At 41.9% G+C, this 14,441-nt stretch overlaps 1 protein-coding gene across 1 annotated transcript in view; it reads left to right on the top strand.

The window, feature by feature from the left end:
• Nucleotides 1-14,441, top strand: part of SAMHD1 (SAM and HD domain containing deoxynucleoside triphosphate triphosphohydrolase 1) — a 65,509-nt gene that overhangs the window by 25,356 nt on the left and 25,712 nt on the right. The window contains 5 exon segments of the mRNA XM_023754496.1: nt 1-31; nt 2,698-2,798; nt 2,998-3,106; nt 4,537-4,628; nt 6,479-6,594. The exon segment at nt 1-31 is cut by the window's left edge and continues 125 nt beyond it. Coding sequence (XP_023610264.1) covers nt 1-31; nt 2,698-2,798; nt 2,998-3,106; nt 4,537-4,628; nt 6,479-6,594 — 449 coding nt within the window.

Below are 14,441 nucleotides of genomic sequence, written 5' to 3'. Positions count from 1 at the left end.
ACCACCTAAAACACCAGTTAAAGATGTATCGGTAAGTTTGTATACAACTTAATTTGAAGTGACTCATGCTTTTCATCTAGTCTTTTCTTGATTCCTTCAGAGCTGTTTAAAGAGGAATATTTGGCTATTTTAGAGGGACTGAGTTAAGAGGTGGGAAAAATACAAATACATATATAAATGAAAATACACATACAAATATTTTGTAATGAATATTGTGTGCAGTATCCTATCTAATAATAGACAAAGATTGAAATTAACCGTACCTCCGCTACGCTTCCCATGGCAAATCAGCGAGATATGCAAATTAACCCAACCAAGATGGCGGCCGGCAGCCACGCAGCTGCAGCGAGCAGGAGGCTTGCTTACTCCAGTGATGGAGGAAGCCAAGCTTCCTCCCTTCTGCAGCCCGGCTCTGAGCTCAGAAAGCAACAAAGTTGCAATTATAGAAGCTAAACAAACCCCAGATACCTGCTTTCAGCAGGCCGTGGCCTCAGAGCTGGAGCGGCAACAAAGTTTCAATTATAGAAGGTAAATAAATCCCAGAATAAAAAAAAAAAGGAAAAAAGGAGAGGCTGGGAGCTTTAGTCGCCGGCTTGGCCAGCCTGAAAACAGCCCTCAGCACCTCATCCAGGCTGGCCAGGCACCCCAGTGGGGACCCCCACCCTGAAGGGGGTGTGACCAGCTGCAAACAGCCATCAGCCCCTCACCCAGGCTGGCCAGGCACCCAAGTGGGACCCCCCACCCTGATCTGGGACACCCTTCAGGGCAAACCAGCCAGCCCCCACCTGTGCACCAGGGCCTCTATCCTATATAATAAAAGGGTAATATGCAAACTGACCCTAAAGCAGAAAGACTGGGAATGACTGGTCACTATGACACACACTGACCACCAGGGGGCAGACGCTCAATGCAGGGAGCTGCCCCTCTGGTGGGTCAGTGAGCTCCCACATGGGGGAGCTCTGCTCAGCCACAAGCCAGGCTGATGGCTGCCAGTACAGCGGTGGTGGTGGGAGCTTCTCCTGCCTCCTCAGCAGCGCTTAAGGATGTCCGACTGCAGCTTAGGTCTGCTCCCTGCTGGCAAGTGGACATCCCCCTAGGGCTGCCGGGCTGCCAGAGGGATGTCTGATTGCCAGCTTAGGGCCCAATCCCTCAGGGAGCAGGCCTAAGCCAGCAGGTGGTCATCCCCTGAGGGGGTCCCAGACTGCGAGAGGGCACAGGCCGGGCTGAGGGACCTCCCCCCCCCACCCCCGCCTCCAAGTTCACAGATTTTTGTGCACCGGGCCTTTAGTTTTACATAGAAGCCTAAAGTAACTTTGGAAAATGTAACAGTGGCCCTGACCGGTTTGGCTCAGTGGATAGAGCGTCGGCCTGCAGACTGAAGGTTCCCAGGTTCGATTCCAGTCAAGGGCGTGTGCGTTGGTTGCAGGCACATCCCCAATAGTGGGTGTGCAGGAGGCAGCTAGTCGATGTTTCTCTCTCATCGATGTTTCTAGCTCTCTATCCCTCTCCCTTCCTCTCTGTAAAAAAATCAATAAAATATATTTAAAAAAAATGTAACAGTGTATATTTTGTTTATCCACCAAAACTAACTTATTTCAAGTATTTAGATTATGAAGACTTAGTTCAGAGGAAAATCTGTTTTGTTTCCTTTTTTATCTTTTTATTATTAAAAAATAAGTTGAAAAATAGTTTTTGCTCTGTTTTTAAGGTTTTTTTTTTCATATACATGCACACATCTACTTGTAAAATAAACAGGTGAATTTTGTAGCAAATATCCTATTTGCAAAATAATGGAGCTCCAAAAAGTCTTTGAATGATGCATATCATTTAGGATAGATGTGTAACTACTTTGAAAGATAGTATAATTTTCATGTCTGAATGCAAGTATTAGCATGTTAGAACATTCTTGCTAGTTCATAATTGGATCTTATATTTTTAAAAACTTTGAAACCAAAAAAAACAGAGCTTGCTTGTTGGTTACGGGAAATGTAGTAGAGTTAGGATCCTTTCAGTGGCACTAAATACTAAAGAGGTTTAGTATTAATAGGATATCATATACCTTAGCATTTCTTTTCTCTTTTCTACTAATTTGGGAATTAAATGGAAAGAACCTTCTAAATTATTTCACATTCTCATTCAAGTATCTGTTTATAATTTTTAGATTAATACAATTGTTTTGCTCTGCTTGTACATAAATTTGCTTATCTTAAAACGTTTTTATTTTTTATTTTTATTTATTTTTTAAATATATTTTATTGATTTTTTACAGAGAGGAAGGGAGAGAGATAGAGAGCTAGAAACATCGATGAGAGAGTGACATCGATCAGCTGCCTCCTGCACATCTCCTACTGGGGATGTGCCCGCAACCCAGGTACATGCCCTTGACCGGAATCGAACCTGGGACCTTTCAGTCCGCAGGCTGACTCTCTATCCACTGAGCCAAACCGGTTTTGGCTATTTTTTATTTTTTAATTGATTAAGGTATTACATATGTGTCCTTATCCCCCCATTATCCTCCCCCCCTGCTCATGCCCCTCACCCCCCTGTTGTCTGTGTCCATTGGTTATATTATATGCATGCATACAAGTCCCTATCCTCCCCTACCTTCTCTCTGAGGTTTGACGATCTGATCAATGCTTCTCTGTCTCTGGATCTGTTTTTATCCTAAAACTTTAAATGATTTTTCTTGTCTTCTAGTGGCCATATAAAGGCCGTCCTAAAGAGAAAAGCTTCCTTTATGAGATAGTGGCCAATAAAAGAAGTGGCATTGATGTGGACAAATGGGATTATTTTGCCAGGTATGCACTGAACACTTCAGAGAAGCTTGTTAAAATCTTTGTATGCTCTCTCTCTATATATATAATATACATATATTATATATAAAATTTTTATTTAAGTAAGCAAATAAAATGCTTGTATAAATATATTATTAGCATTTAAGGTACAATAAGTAATCTTGTTGAAGAATTTTATCTCTCTGCTTTGGAATCTTTCTAGGGACTGCCATCATCTTGGAATTCAAAATAGTTTTGATTATAAGCGCTTTCTTAAGTTTGCCCGTGTCTGTGAAGTAGGTAATTTGAAGCATATTTGTACTAGAGAACAGGTAAGCTATGTCAGAGGAACAACAAGGAAGATATAGTTCCTAGTTTGAAATCTAGAAATAACCATTCAATAATTTGGAAAAATCAGTACCTGGTAAATTGCCAATCTCTTTACTTTATGCTGAGCATTTATAAATATCTTAAGGTTCTTTCACTTGTACTGTGTTGTTAAATAATAATAAAATTACAATAGACATTTATTGAGTGTTGTGCTAGACACTGTTTTAAGTGCTTTAGATGAATTAACTCAATCCTGACAACCCTATGAGATAGGTACTATAATTATTTCACTTAATAGGTGAGCAAACTGAAACAGAAAAGACATACAATTAATACATGGCAGAACTAGAATTTTAACCCAGATAATTTGACTCAATTCTCATCCTTAATCACTGTTAGTGTTTCATTTAGTTAAAGTACTAAAATCATTAGGTCCCTGTTAGGTTGGAGTCATATGACTAATATGCTGTCTAATAAAGAGGGAATATACTAATTGACCCTCACACTGTCACAAAGATGGTGGCGCCCACAATCAATAAGGAGGGAACACACTAATTGACTGCCCCACCCTCAAAGATGGCAGTGCCCACAGCCAATAAGGAGGGAATATGCTAATTGACTGCCACGCCCTCAAAAATGGTGGCGCCCACAGCCACAAGATGGCTGGCAGGAGAGGGCAGTTGTGGGTGATCAGACCAGCAGGGGAGGGCAGTTGGGGGCAACCAGGCCTGCAGGGGAGGGCAGTTAGCGGCGACCAGGCTGGCAGGGGAGGGCAGTTCGGGGCATTCGGGCCGGCAGGGGAGCAGTTATGCGTCGATCAGGCTGGCAGGGGAGTGGTTAGGGGTGATCAGGCTGGCAGGCAGAAGTGGTTAGGGGCAATCAGGCAGGCAGGCAGGTGAGTGGTTGGGAGCCAGCAGTCTTGGATTGTGAGAGGGATGTCCGACTGCCTGTGGGATCAGGCCTAAACTGGTAGTTGGGCAACCCCTGAGGGGTCCCAGATTGGAGAGGGTGCAGGCTGGGCTGAGGAACACCCCCTCCTCCAATGCATGAATTTCATGCACCGGGCCTCTAGTTGTATTATAAAAGTCTTTTTTTGAGAATGAAGAATATAAGAATAATAATACCTAATTTTTAGAGTCATTGGGAAGATTAAAAAATGTATTACATGTAAGATATCTAAAGTAGAACCTGCCACAGAGTTAATACACATAGTAATAGATTTTGGTTACTAAGAATGAAAGTTATAAACCAATGAATAGTTTGACTCATCTGCCTTGTATTTTTTAGTGGGCTGAAAGATTTTAATGAAGTAGTCCCTGGGCATAGCCTTCGTGTCTGCCACCATCCCTTTTTCTTGTTTTATATACTTCTCTACTAACAGGGGTAACATAATCGGATCCTTCATTAATATTTACTTCATATTTTCCTGCAGGAGATTGGGAATCTGTATGACATGTTCCATATACGCACCTCTTTACACCGTAGAGCTTATCAGCACAAAGTTGGCAACATCATTGATACAATGTAAGACATTTGATTGTTATTTCCCTATAAAAATCTCTATGATGCTTGTTCTAGACTAGAGTATCATACTTGGATCAAGTTGAGATTTCTAGACAAATTCAAGGGAATTTTAAGTGACTAAATCTTAAACTGTTCCCTTAAAACAAAACTAGCGTAAACTTAACTTAGTTGGAGGAAGAGTTATAAAGTGAATAAAGGGGATAGATGAAGGGCAGAAAAGCTGGCTTAGGCTAGACATGAGGAATTAATGCTGAATGGCATAGGACCTCTGCACAGGCTGTCGCTTATGTACCAGGTATCAGTCATCAAGGTGAGAGATGGGATGTGGATAATTGACATTCTGAAATTAATGACAAATATTAATTTTAAAAATTAAGATTCATGTCTGTCCTTACCATGTCAATTATTTATCAAAATTAGTAGCAAATAGTAAAACCAACAGGAATTTCACCTGATCCTTGCAGAAAAGTGCAGCCTAGGCTCTAGGGACCAGACGACCCCATGAGGAGTTATCAAAACTTGGGTGTGAGTTCATTTAACACCATGTCTCTAAAATGCCTTTAAATTGATCTGTATTATAAGCCTTCATGTTTGTGTTGAGGAAATAGATTTTTTCTTTCTTTCTTTCTTTTTTTTTTTTTTTGAGGAAATAGATTTTCTTTTTCTGTTTGTTTCCCATCTTTTGTCATGAGCAGACTAGTTAGAATACATTATCCTATTTGTATGGTTGTTAGTCTGGTTGAAATTTTTGTTAGTTTTTTAAAAATACATTTTAAATTTATTTTATTATTGATTTTAGAGAGAGTGGAAGAGTAAGAGAGAGAGAGAGAAAAAAAATCATTGACATGAGATACATTGATCCGTTGTCTCCCATACTCACCCTGACTGGGGATTGAACCTGCAATCTGGGTATGTGCCCTGACCCTGTAATTGAACCTGTGACCCTTTGGTGCATGGGACGACGCTCCAACCAACTGAGCAACACAGGCCAGGGGTTAGTTTATTTTTAATTTGGAGAGTCAGAGATCAAGGTTCAAAGCCTGGTACTTGAACCTTGGTAAAATAACTTGGTAAAATAAACATTTTATTTTACTACTAGAAATGTTTACTGCATGGTTTCTGTTGAGAAATCAGCTGATAGTCATATGGGTACTCCCTTGTAGGTAACTAACTGTTTTTCTCTTGCTGCTTTTAAATACAATAGCACTTTTATTGTATTTTTACAAAAGTATCAAGCTGTGAGGGGTTGGAAATGAAGAATGTTTGAGAGAAACTGGTTTAGGTTTCACTCTGGCAGTGTGCTACAGAAAGAATCTAGCAGCAATAGAACAGCAGTAGCACCCCAAACAGAAAACTAATATAGAGTGATCTTGGCTGTGTGTCTTGGGCTGCTCTCTCTCTTCTTCTGGCACCCCTATAATTGAGATGCTGGAACGCTTGAAGTTGTCCCAGAGGCTCCTTGCGCTATCTTCATATTTTTGTATTCTTTTTTCCTTTTGCTTTTCTGGTGGGTGTTTTTTGCTTCTTCTTTCTAACTTGGGAAAATAAACATTTACTTAATTTCTGTATCTGTAAAATTAAGGCTAATTACTCATATGTATATTACTGTTAGAAAGATTAACTCAGACAGTGGATCTAAAGCTCTGCCATATGCCTAAAACACAGTAAACACAGTAGCCCACAAGTAACAATGCACTTACTTAGTATGATTGAGTAACAGGTGTCTTTAAAACATCGTGTCTCAAGATTTTATTTTCCTAAAGTAGAAAGATTTTTTTAACTTTAAGCAAGGCCTAAAGTACATATTTAAATTTTCTCATAAGCATAAATTTTTATTAAACAATCTTTAGGATTACAGATGCTTTCCTCAAAGCGGACCCCTACATAGAGATTACAGGCACTGAAGGAAAAAAATATCATATTTCTACAGCAATTGATGACATGGAAGCCTTCACTAAGCTGACAGGTAAGAACTAGAAGGTAACATAGATGGTCCATCACAGATAAAATATATGCTGTCCCTGGATTGCAAATGGGTTCTTTTTCAAAAATTCCAATGGATTTAGCTTCTTAAGTGATTTTATACTTTTGGATATGAGTTTTATCTCTGCTTTGTACTAACAAGATAACCTTGATAAAAGTTATTTAATGTCTCTCAACCATACTTTCCCCTTCTATAAAATAGGAGTAATGATACCTAACATATACTTTTGTTGTGATGCTTAAATAATGCATAGCACTTAGAATGGTATGTGGCATATAAGAACTCAATATTTATGATTATAATGTAGCTGGACTAATAATATCAGACAAATGACAAAAAACGGATTCACCCTTTTAGCATTATTTTTGTTGCAAAACACAGTATGCCAAGAACATTTCTGCATACTTAGCAAAAACAAAATCTGCAGCTTAGGGTGGGAGGAAGAGAGTGAAAGTGTCACAACTGGTTCTTTCATGTGTTAAAGTGTAGACTGAAAAAAAAAAAAGATCCGTAGAGCAAAAGAAGCAGACCAAAAAGTATATACCAGCCAGAGTTCTGAGTTGCAAATCATGAAACTGACTCTGTTTAACTAAAAATAAAATGAGATAGCAATCATATAACTTACAGAATCAGTGGGATGGCTGGAGGTTCTGCAAATGAGCAAAACAACAGAAGCTGAGCAGCCCAAGACACACAGCCAAGATCACTCTATATTAGTTTTCTGTTTGGGGTGCTACTGCTGCTCTATTGCTGCTAGATTCTTTCTGCTCACACTGCCAGAGTGAAACCTAAACCAGTTTCTCTCAAACATTCTTCATTTCCAACCCCTCACAGCTTGATACTTTCGTAAAAATACAATAAAAACGAATTACTAGGAAAATATAATGGCTGGGGAGGTCAGGGGTGGGTGGGGGAGAAATATACAAAATATAAGCCCCAAAATTTTTTTAAAAATAAATCTTTATTGTTCAAATTATTACAGTTGTTCCTCTTTTTCCCCCCATCACTCCTGTCCACCTGGTTCCCACCCCATCCCCTGCCCTTACCCCCGCCCCCCGCCACCCCATCCTCGTCCATAGGTGTATGATTTTTGGCCAGACTCTTCCCGCACCCCCCACGCTCCCTTCCCCACAAGAATTGTCAGTCCACTCCCTTTCTATGCCCCTGATTTTATTATATTCACCAATTTATTCTGTTCGTCAGATTTTTTATTCACTTGGTTTTTAGATTCACTTGTTGATAGATATGTATTTGTTGTCACTTTGTTGTTCATATTTTTTATCTTTACATTTTTCTTCTTCTTCCTCTTCTTAAAGAATACCCTTCAGCATTTCATATAATACTGGTTTGGCGGGGATGAACTCCTTTAGCTTTTTCTTATCTGTGAAGCTCTTTTTATGACCTTCAATTCTAAATGATAACTTTGCTGGGTAGAGTAATCTTGGTTGTAGGTTCTTGCTATTCATCACTTTGAATATTTCTTGCCACTCCCTTCTGGCCTGCATGGTTTCTGTTGAGAAATCAGCTGACAGTCATATGGGTACACCCTTGTAGGTAACTAACTGTTTTTCTCTTGCTGCTTTTAATATTCTCTCTTTGTCTTTTGCCCTTGGCATTTTAATTATGATGTGTCTTGGTGTGGTCCTCTTTGGATTCCTCTTGTTTGGGGTTCTCTACGCTTCCTGGACTTATAGTCTATTTCTTTCACCAGGTAGGGGAAGTTTTCTGTCATTATTTCTTCAAATAGGTTTTCAATATCTTGCTCTCTCTCTTCTTCTGGCACCCCTATAATTCAGATGCTGGAACGCTTGAAGTTGTCCCAGAGGCTCCTTGTGCTATCTTCATATTTTTGTATTCTTTTTTCCTTTTGCTTTTCTGGTTGTGTGTTTTTTGCTTCTTCGTATTTCAAATCTTTGAATTGATTCTTGGGATCCTCTAGTCTTCTGTTGGATCTCTGTATATTATTCTTTATTTCAGTCAGTGTATGCTTAATTTCTAATTGGTCCTTTTTCATATCCTTGAGGGTGTCACTATATTTCTCGGAGGTTTCTTGAAGATTCTTGAATAGCCTTATAACTGTGGTTTTGAACTCTATATCCAGTAGTTTGCTTTCCTCGATATCTTTCAGTTGTGACCTGTTTCTTTGTCTCCGCATTTTGGTTGCTTCCCTGTGTTGATAGAGTGGCTTTCTGTGCTAGGTGTCCTATAGGGCCCAGTGGCTCAGCCTCCCTAATTACCAGAGGTGGACACTCTTGGTGCACCCTTTTGTGGGCTATGTGCGCAGTCTTGTAGTTAAGCCTTGATTGCTGTTGGTATTACTGGGAGGAATTGACCTCCAGGTCAATTGGCTGTGAGGACTAGTTGTGTCTACAATGGGAGAACTTCTGTGCTGGAGACACCCTTATGGAGCAGGACTTGCTTCAGTGGGGCTTTGGCGCCGCTCACTGAGTCTGCCCCAAGTGTGTCTCTTATGGATGTTAAGAGTTGTAATCTGGATAGTCTCACTCTGACCACTGGGTAGACTGGCTCTTGGATCTCCAAGGGGGTGCAAAGTCACACACTGCCTGAGGCTACCCAGCAGGAGCTACAGAGAGATCTGCAGATTCCTCTTCTTTGTTTGGGGTTTGGAGGTGCCTAGATGGGGTGCAGCTGTGAAGTAATACAGGCTGCTGATGAGCCTTAGGCCTTTTGAAAGCTCTGGGTTTCTCTGACCCAGCTGCAGTTTGACAGGTTTTTAGGCGGGAAAAGGCCAGGCCATTAGTATGCAAAAGTCTCTGCCCACAGCTTGGGTGGAGTTGTAAATTGGGTGGGGTGTGGTCTCAGGGAGTCGAGGGGCAGTGTAAACAGCAATGGTTGCCATTGGCCCTCCCCCGATAAATCCCTGGATCTCTAAGTCCCTCTGCCCTGTGCAGGAACAATGGACGCTGCAAGCACCCCTGCGAGAAAGCCGCTCTCATCTTCCGCCCGATGCGAGACAGTACAGTTTCTCTCTTTATGAGTCTGGGTCCCCAGATTCTCGCCCAGAACTGGATTTCAGAGCAGTCGGGAGCTCGTATCTCCCTCCCAATTGAAAAGGACAACAACTGTACCCCGCTGCCAGCCCCTTTCACACGTGCCTCCGTACCTCCACACTTCCACCTCCTGCTGGACTCAATGCGCTTTTCTCTTTCCTTCTAGTTGTAGAATTTCCACTCAGCCAGCCTTCCCGTGGTTCTGGATGCTATTCGTTTTGTCTTTTAGTTGTAGTTTTAATGTGGTTGTACCCGGCTGCAAGTTCAGGTGTTTACCTATGCTGCCATCTTGGTTGTCCTATAAGCCCTAATTTTTATTACTGAATTTGGTAGATTTACCCTACATTTCAGTAAATATAATTAAAAGAAACAGAATATAGAAAAAATTTAATTCAAAAAAGTATATGTTGTTCTTTAAAAATACACACATAGTTCAATTCATAGGGTTCCTCTGACACTTATAACTTTTTAGTCATTTTCCAATCATAACAATCAAAATTTAGAAGTAAAATAGTGATTCCCCATATTAAATGTATTTTTATTTATTTATTTATTTATTTTTTATTAAATCTTTATTGTTCAGATTATTACATTAGTTACTAAATGTATTTTTATACTGAGAACACTGTGTATATCAATATTTAAGGTTTATAATGTGACGAGTTTGCTTCTTGATTGTTAATTAATCTAGGCTGGATTGAAGATACAGTTACAGAGAATAATATATCTAAATTGTTTCTATGTTTTGTTTTAATAACATTATAGTAGATAAATTAGTCTTCCTTTGTTATATTGATAGGAATAAAAGAAGAGATTATGAAACATTTGAGCAACCTGGGGATATTTATTTTTAACTTTTGTTCATAATGAAGCAGGTGATGCTTTGTTTCATTTTAATTTTTTTATCAATAATAACTTTATTTATTTCTTAATATATTTTTTATTTTTGGTAGTATTGCGAGTATCTCTCATTTCCCTGTCCCCTTTACATCCCTCCTCCCAGCTTCTACCCACCCCCCAGGTCTTCACTACCCTATTGCCCGTGTCCATGGGCTATGCATATATAAGTTCTTTGGTTTATGTCTTCTCGTCCCCCGCACCCCACATTGAGGTATGTCAGTCTGTTCCATGCTTCCATGCTTCAGGCCTTATTTTGTTGGTCAATTCATTTTGTTCATTAGATTCCACAAATAAGTGATATCATGTGATATTTGTCTTTCTCATATTGGCTTATTTCACTTAGCATAATATTTTCCAGGTCCATCCATGCTGTCTCAAAGGGTAAGAGATCCCTCTTTTTTACAGCTGCATAGTATTCCATAGTGTAAATGTCCTATAACTTTTTTATCCATTCTTCTATTGATGGACACTTGGGGCTGTTTCCAAATCTTAGCTATTATAAATAATGCTGCTATGAACATAGGGGTGCATATATTCTTTCTGATTGGTGTTTTGGGGGTTTTAGGATATATTCCCAGTAGTGGGATTGCTAGGTCAAATGGAAGTTCCATTTTTTATTTTTTGAGGAAACTCCATATTGTTTTTCATAGTGGCTGCACCAGTCTGCATTCCCACCAGCAGTGGACTAGTGTTCCCTTTTCTCCACATCCTCGCCAGCACTTGTTGTTTGTTGATTTTTTGATGATAGCCATTCTGATTAGTGTAAGGTGATACCTCATTGTGGTTTTAATTTACATTTCTCTAATGATAAGTGACTGAGCATTTTTTCATATGTCTCTTGACCATTTTTATGTCCTCTTTGGAGAAATGTCTATTCAGGTCTTCTGCCCACTTGTTTTTTTGTCTTCCTTTTGTTGAGTTGTATGAGAACTTTATATATTTTGGATATTAATCCCTTATTAGATGCATCATTGGCAAATATGTTCTCCCATAGAGTGGGTTCCCTTTTCATTTTGATGGTGGTTTCTTTTGCTGTGCAGAAGCTTCTTATTTTGATGTAATCCTATTTGTTTAGTTTCTCCTTAGTTTCCTTTGCCCTAGGAAATGTGTCTGTAAACAGATTGCTACGTGAGATGTCTGAGATTTTACTGCCTATGTTCTCCTCTAAGATTTTATGGTTTCATACCTTACATTTAAGTCTGTTATCCATCTTGAGTTTATCCTTGTATATGGTGTAAGTTGGTGGTCTAATTTTATCTTTTTGCATGTGTCTGTCCAGTTTTCCCAGCACCATTTGTTGAAGAGACTATCTTTTACACCATTGTATATTCTTGCCTCCTTTGTCAAATGTTAATTGACAATAAAGGTGTTGGTCAATTTCTGGAGTCTCTGTTCTGATCCATTGGTCTATCTGCCTATTCTTGTGCCAGTATCAGGCTGTTTTGGTTATAATGGCTTTGTAGAATAGTTTGATAGCCGGTATTGTGATCCCTCCTACTTCGTTCTTCTTTCTCAAGATTGCTGCAGCTATTCGGGGTCTTTTATGGTTCCATATAAATTTTTGGAGTAGTTGTTCTAGCTCTGTGAAGTATGTCATTGGTATTTTTTTAAAATATATTTTATTGATTTTTTTACAGAGAGGAAGGGAGAGGGATAGAGAGTTAGAAACATCAATAAGAGAGAAACATTGATCAGCTGCCTACTGCACACCCCCTACTGGGTATGTGCCCGCAACCAAGGTACATGCCCTTGACCGGAATCGAACCTGGGACCCTTCAGTCCGCAGGCCGACGCTCTATCCACTGATCCAAACTGCTTAGGGCTGTCATTATTGGTATTTTAATAGGGATTGTGTTTAATAGGGATTGCTTTGGGTAGTATAGATATTTTAATGATGTTAATTCTTCTAATCCATGAACATGGTATACACTTCTATTTGTTTATATTTTCCTCTATATCTTTTTTCAATGTCCTATAGTTTTCCAAGTACAGGTCTTTTACCTCCTTAGTTAAGTTTTTTTTTTTTTTAATATATTTTTATTGATTTTTTACAGAGAGGAAGGGAGAGAGATAGAGAGTTAGAAACATCGATGAGAGAGAAACACCGATCAGCTGCCTCCTGCACACTCCCTACTGGATATGTGCCCGCAACCCAGGTACATGCCCTTAACCGGAATCGAACCTGGGACCCTTCAGTCCGCAGGCCGATGCTCTATCCACTGAGCCAAACCGGTTTCGGCCTCCTTAGTTAAGTTTATTCTTAGGTATCATTATTTTTTTGTCGCAATGGTAAATGCGATTTCTTTTAACATTTTCTCTTTCTGAGAGTTTATTATTGGTGTATAAAAATGACATTTATTTCTAGACTAGGGGCCCGGTGCACGAAATTCATGCACTGGGTGGGGGGGAGAGTGTCCCTCAGCCCAGCCTGCCCCCTCTCACATACTGGGAGCCCTCAGGCGTTGACCCCCATCACCCTCCAATCGCAGGATCGGCCCCTTGCCCAGGCCTGACACCTCTGCCAGAGGTGTCAGGCCTGGGCAGGGGACCCTCATTTCCCCCCGATCACTGGTTCTGCCCCCCACCCAGGCCTGATGCCTCTGGCCCAGGCGTCAGGCCTGGGCAGGGGACCCCCATCACCCTCCGATCGCCTGATCGGCCCCTTGCCCAGGCCAGGGACCCCCATCTCCCCCCGATCACTGGCTCTGACCCCCGCCCAGGCCTGATGCCTCTGGCCCAGGAATCATGCCTGGGCAGGGAACCCCCATCTCCCTCTGATCGCTTGCTCCACCCCCCTGCCCAAGCCTGACGCCTCTGACCCAGGCTTCAGGCCTGGGCAAGGGGACCCTAATGTCCCCCCAATCACCGGCTCCTCCCCCCACCCAGGCCTGATGCCTCTGGCCCAGGCATCAGGCCTGGGCAGGGGACCCCCAACCCCCTCCGATTGCTGGCTCCGCCCCCCGCCCAGGCCTGATGCCTCGGCCAGAGGAGTTGACCCTCATCACCCTCCGATCGCCGATCACCAGATCGGCCCCTTGCCCAGGCCTGAGGCCTCCGGCAGAGGTGTCAGGCCTGGGCAGGGGACCCCCAGCTCCCCGCGGTTGCAGGCTCCGCCCCTGCCCAGGCCTAACGCCTCTGACCGAGGCGTCCGGCCCGGGCAGCGGGGACCCGCAGCTGCAGAGGCCCCGTGATCGCGGGCTCCGCTTTAGGCCCAGGCAAGGGACCCCTAGCTCCCGGGACTGCCAGCTTCGCCCGTGCCCAGCTCCCATTGCTGGCTCCACCCCTACTTCCCACTATCACTGGCCAGGGCGGCAAAGGCGCCCGATTCTCCGATCATGGCTGGGGGGGCCGCCTTTGCCCTGTCCCCCGGCTCTTAGCTCCCCCCTGGGTTTCTGATCACTGTCAGTGGCAGGGGGCTTCTTCCTGCTTTCCCTTTCGCCTCCCTGCATTGTGCCTACATATGCAAATTAACTGCCATCTTTGTTGGCGGTTAACTGCCATCTTAGTTGGCAGTTAATTTGCATATTGCCCTGATTAGCCAATGAAAAGGGTAGTGGTCGTACACTAATTACCATGTTTCTCTTTTATTAGTGTAGATAGTTTTTTGGGGGAGTCTTTAGGGTTTTCTATGTACAATATCATGTCATCTGCAAATAATGACAGTTTTATTTCCTCCTTTCCAATTTGGTTGCTTTTTATCTTTTCTTCTTGTCTGATTGCTGTGGCTAGGACTTCCAGTACTATCCTACCTAATAAAGAGAAAATATGCTAAATGACCCACATGCCATCGCAAAGATGGCGACGCTCACAGCCAATAGGAGTAAATATGCTAATTGACTGCCCCACCCTCAAAGATGGCAGCGCCCACAGCCACAAGATGGCGGCACCCAGTCCCCTCAGCCCCCAGCTGCCCAGGGC

Source organism: Myotis lucifugus, unplaced genomic scaffold, assembly GCF_000147115.1.
Source record: "Myotis lucifugus unplaced genomic scaffold, Myoluc2.0 scaffold_60, whole genome shotgun sequence".
Lineage (NCBI taxonomy): Eukaryota > Metazoa > Chordata > Mammalia > Chiroptera > Vespertilionidae > Myotis > Myotis lucifugus.
Note: the sequence above shows the minus strand (reverse complement) of the source record. Positions and strands in the feature narration are given on the sequence as shown.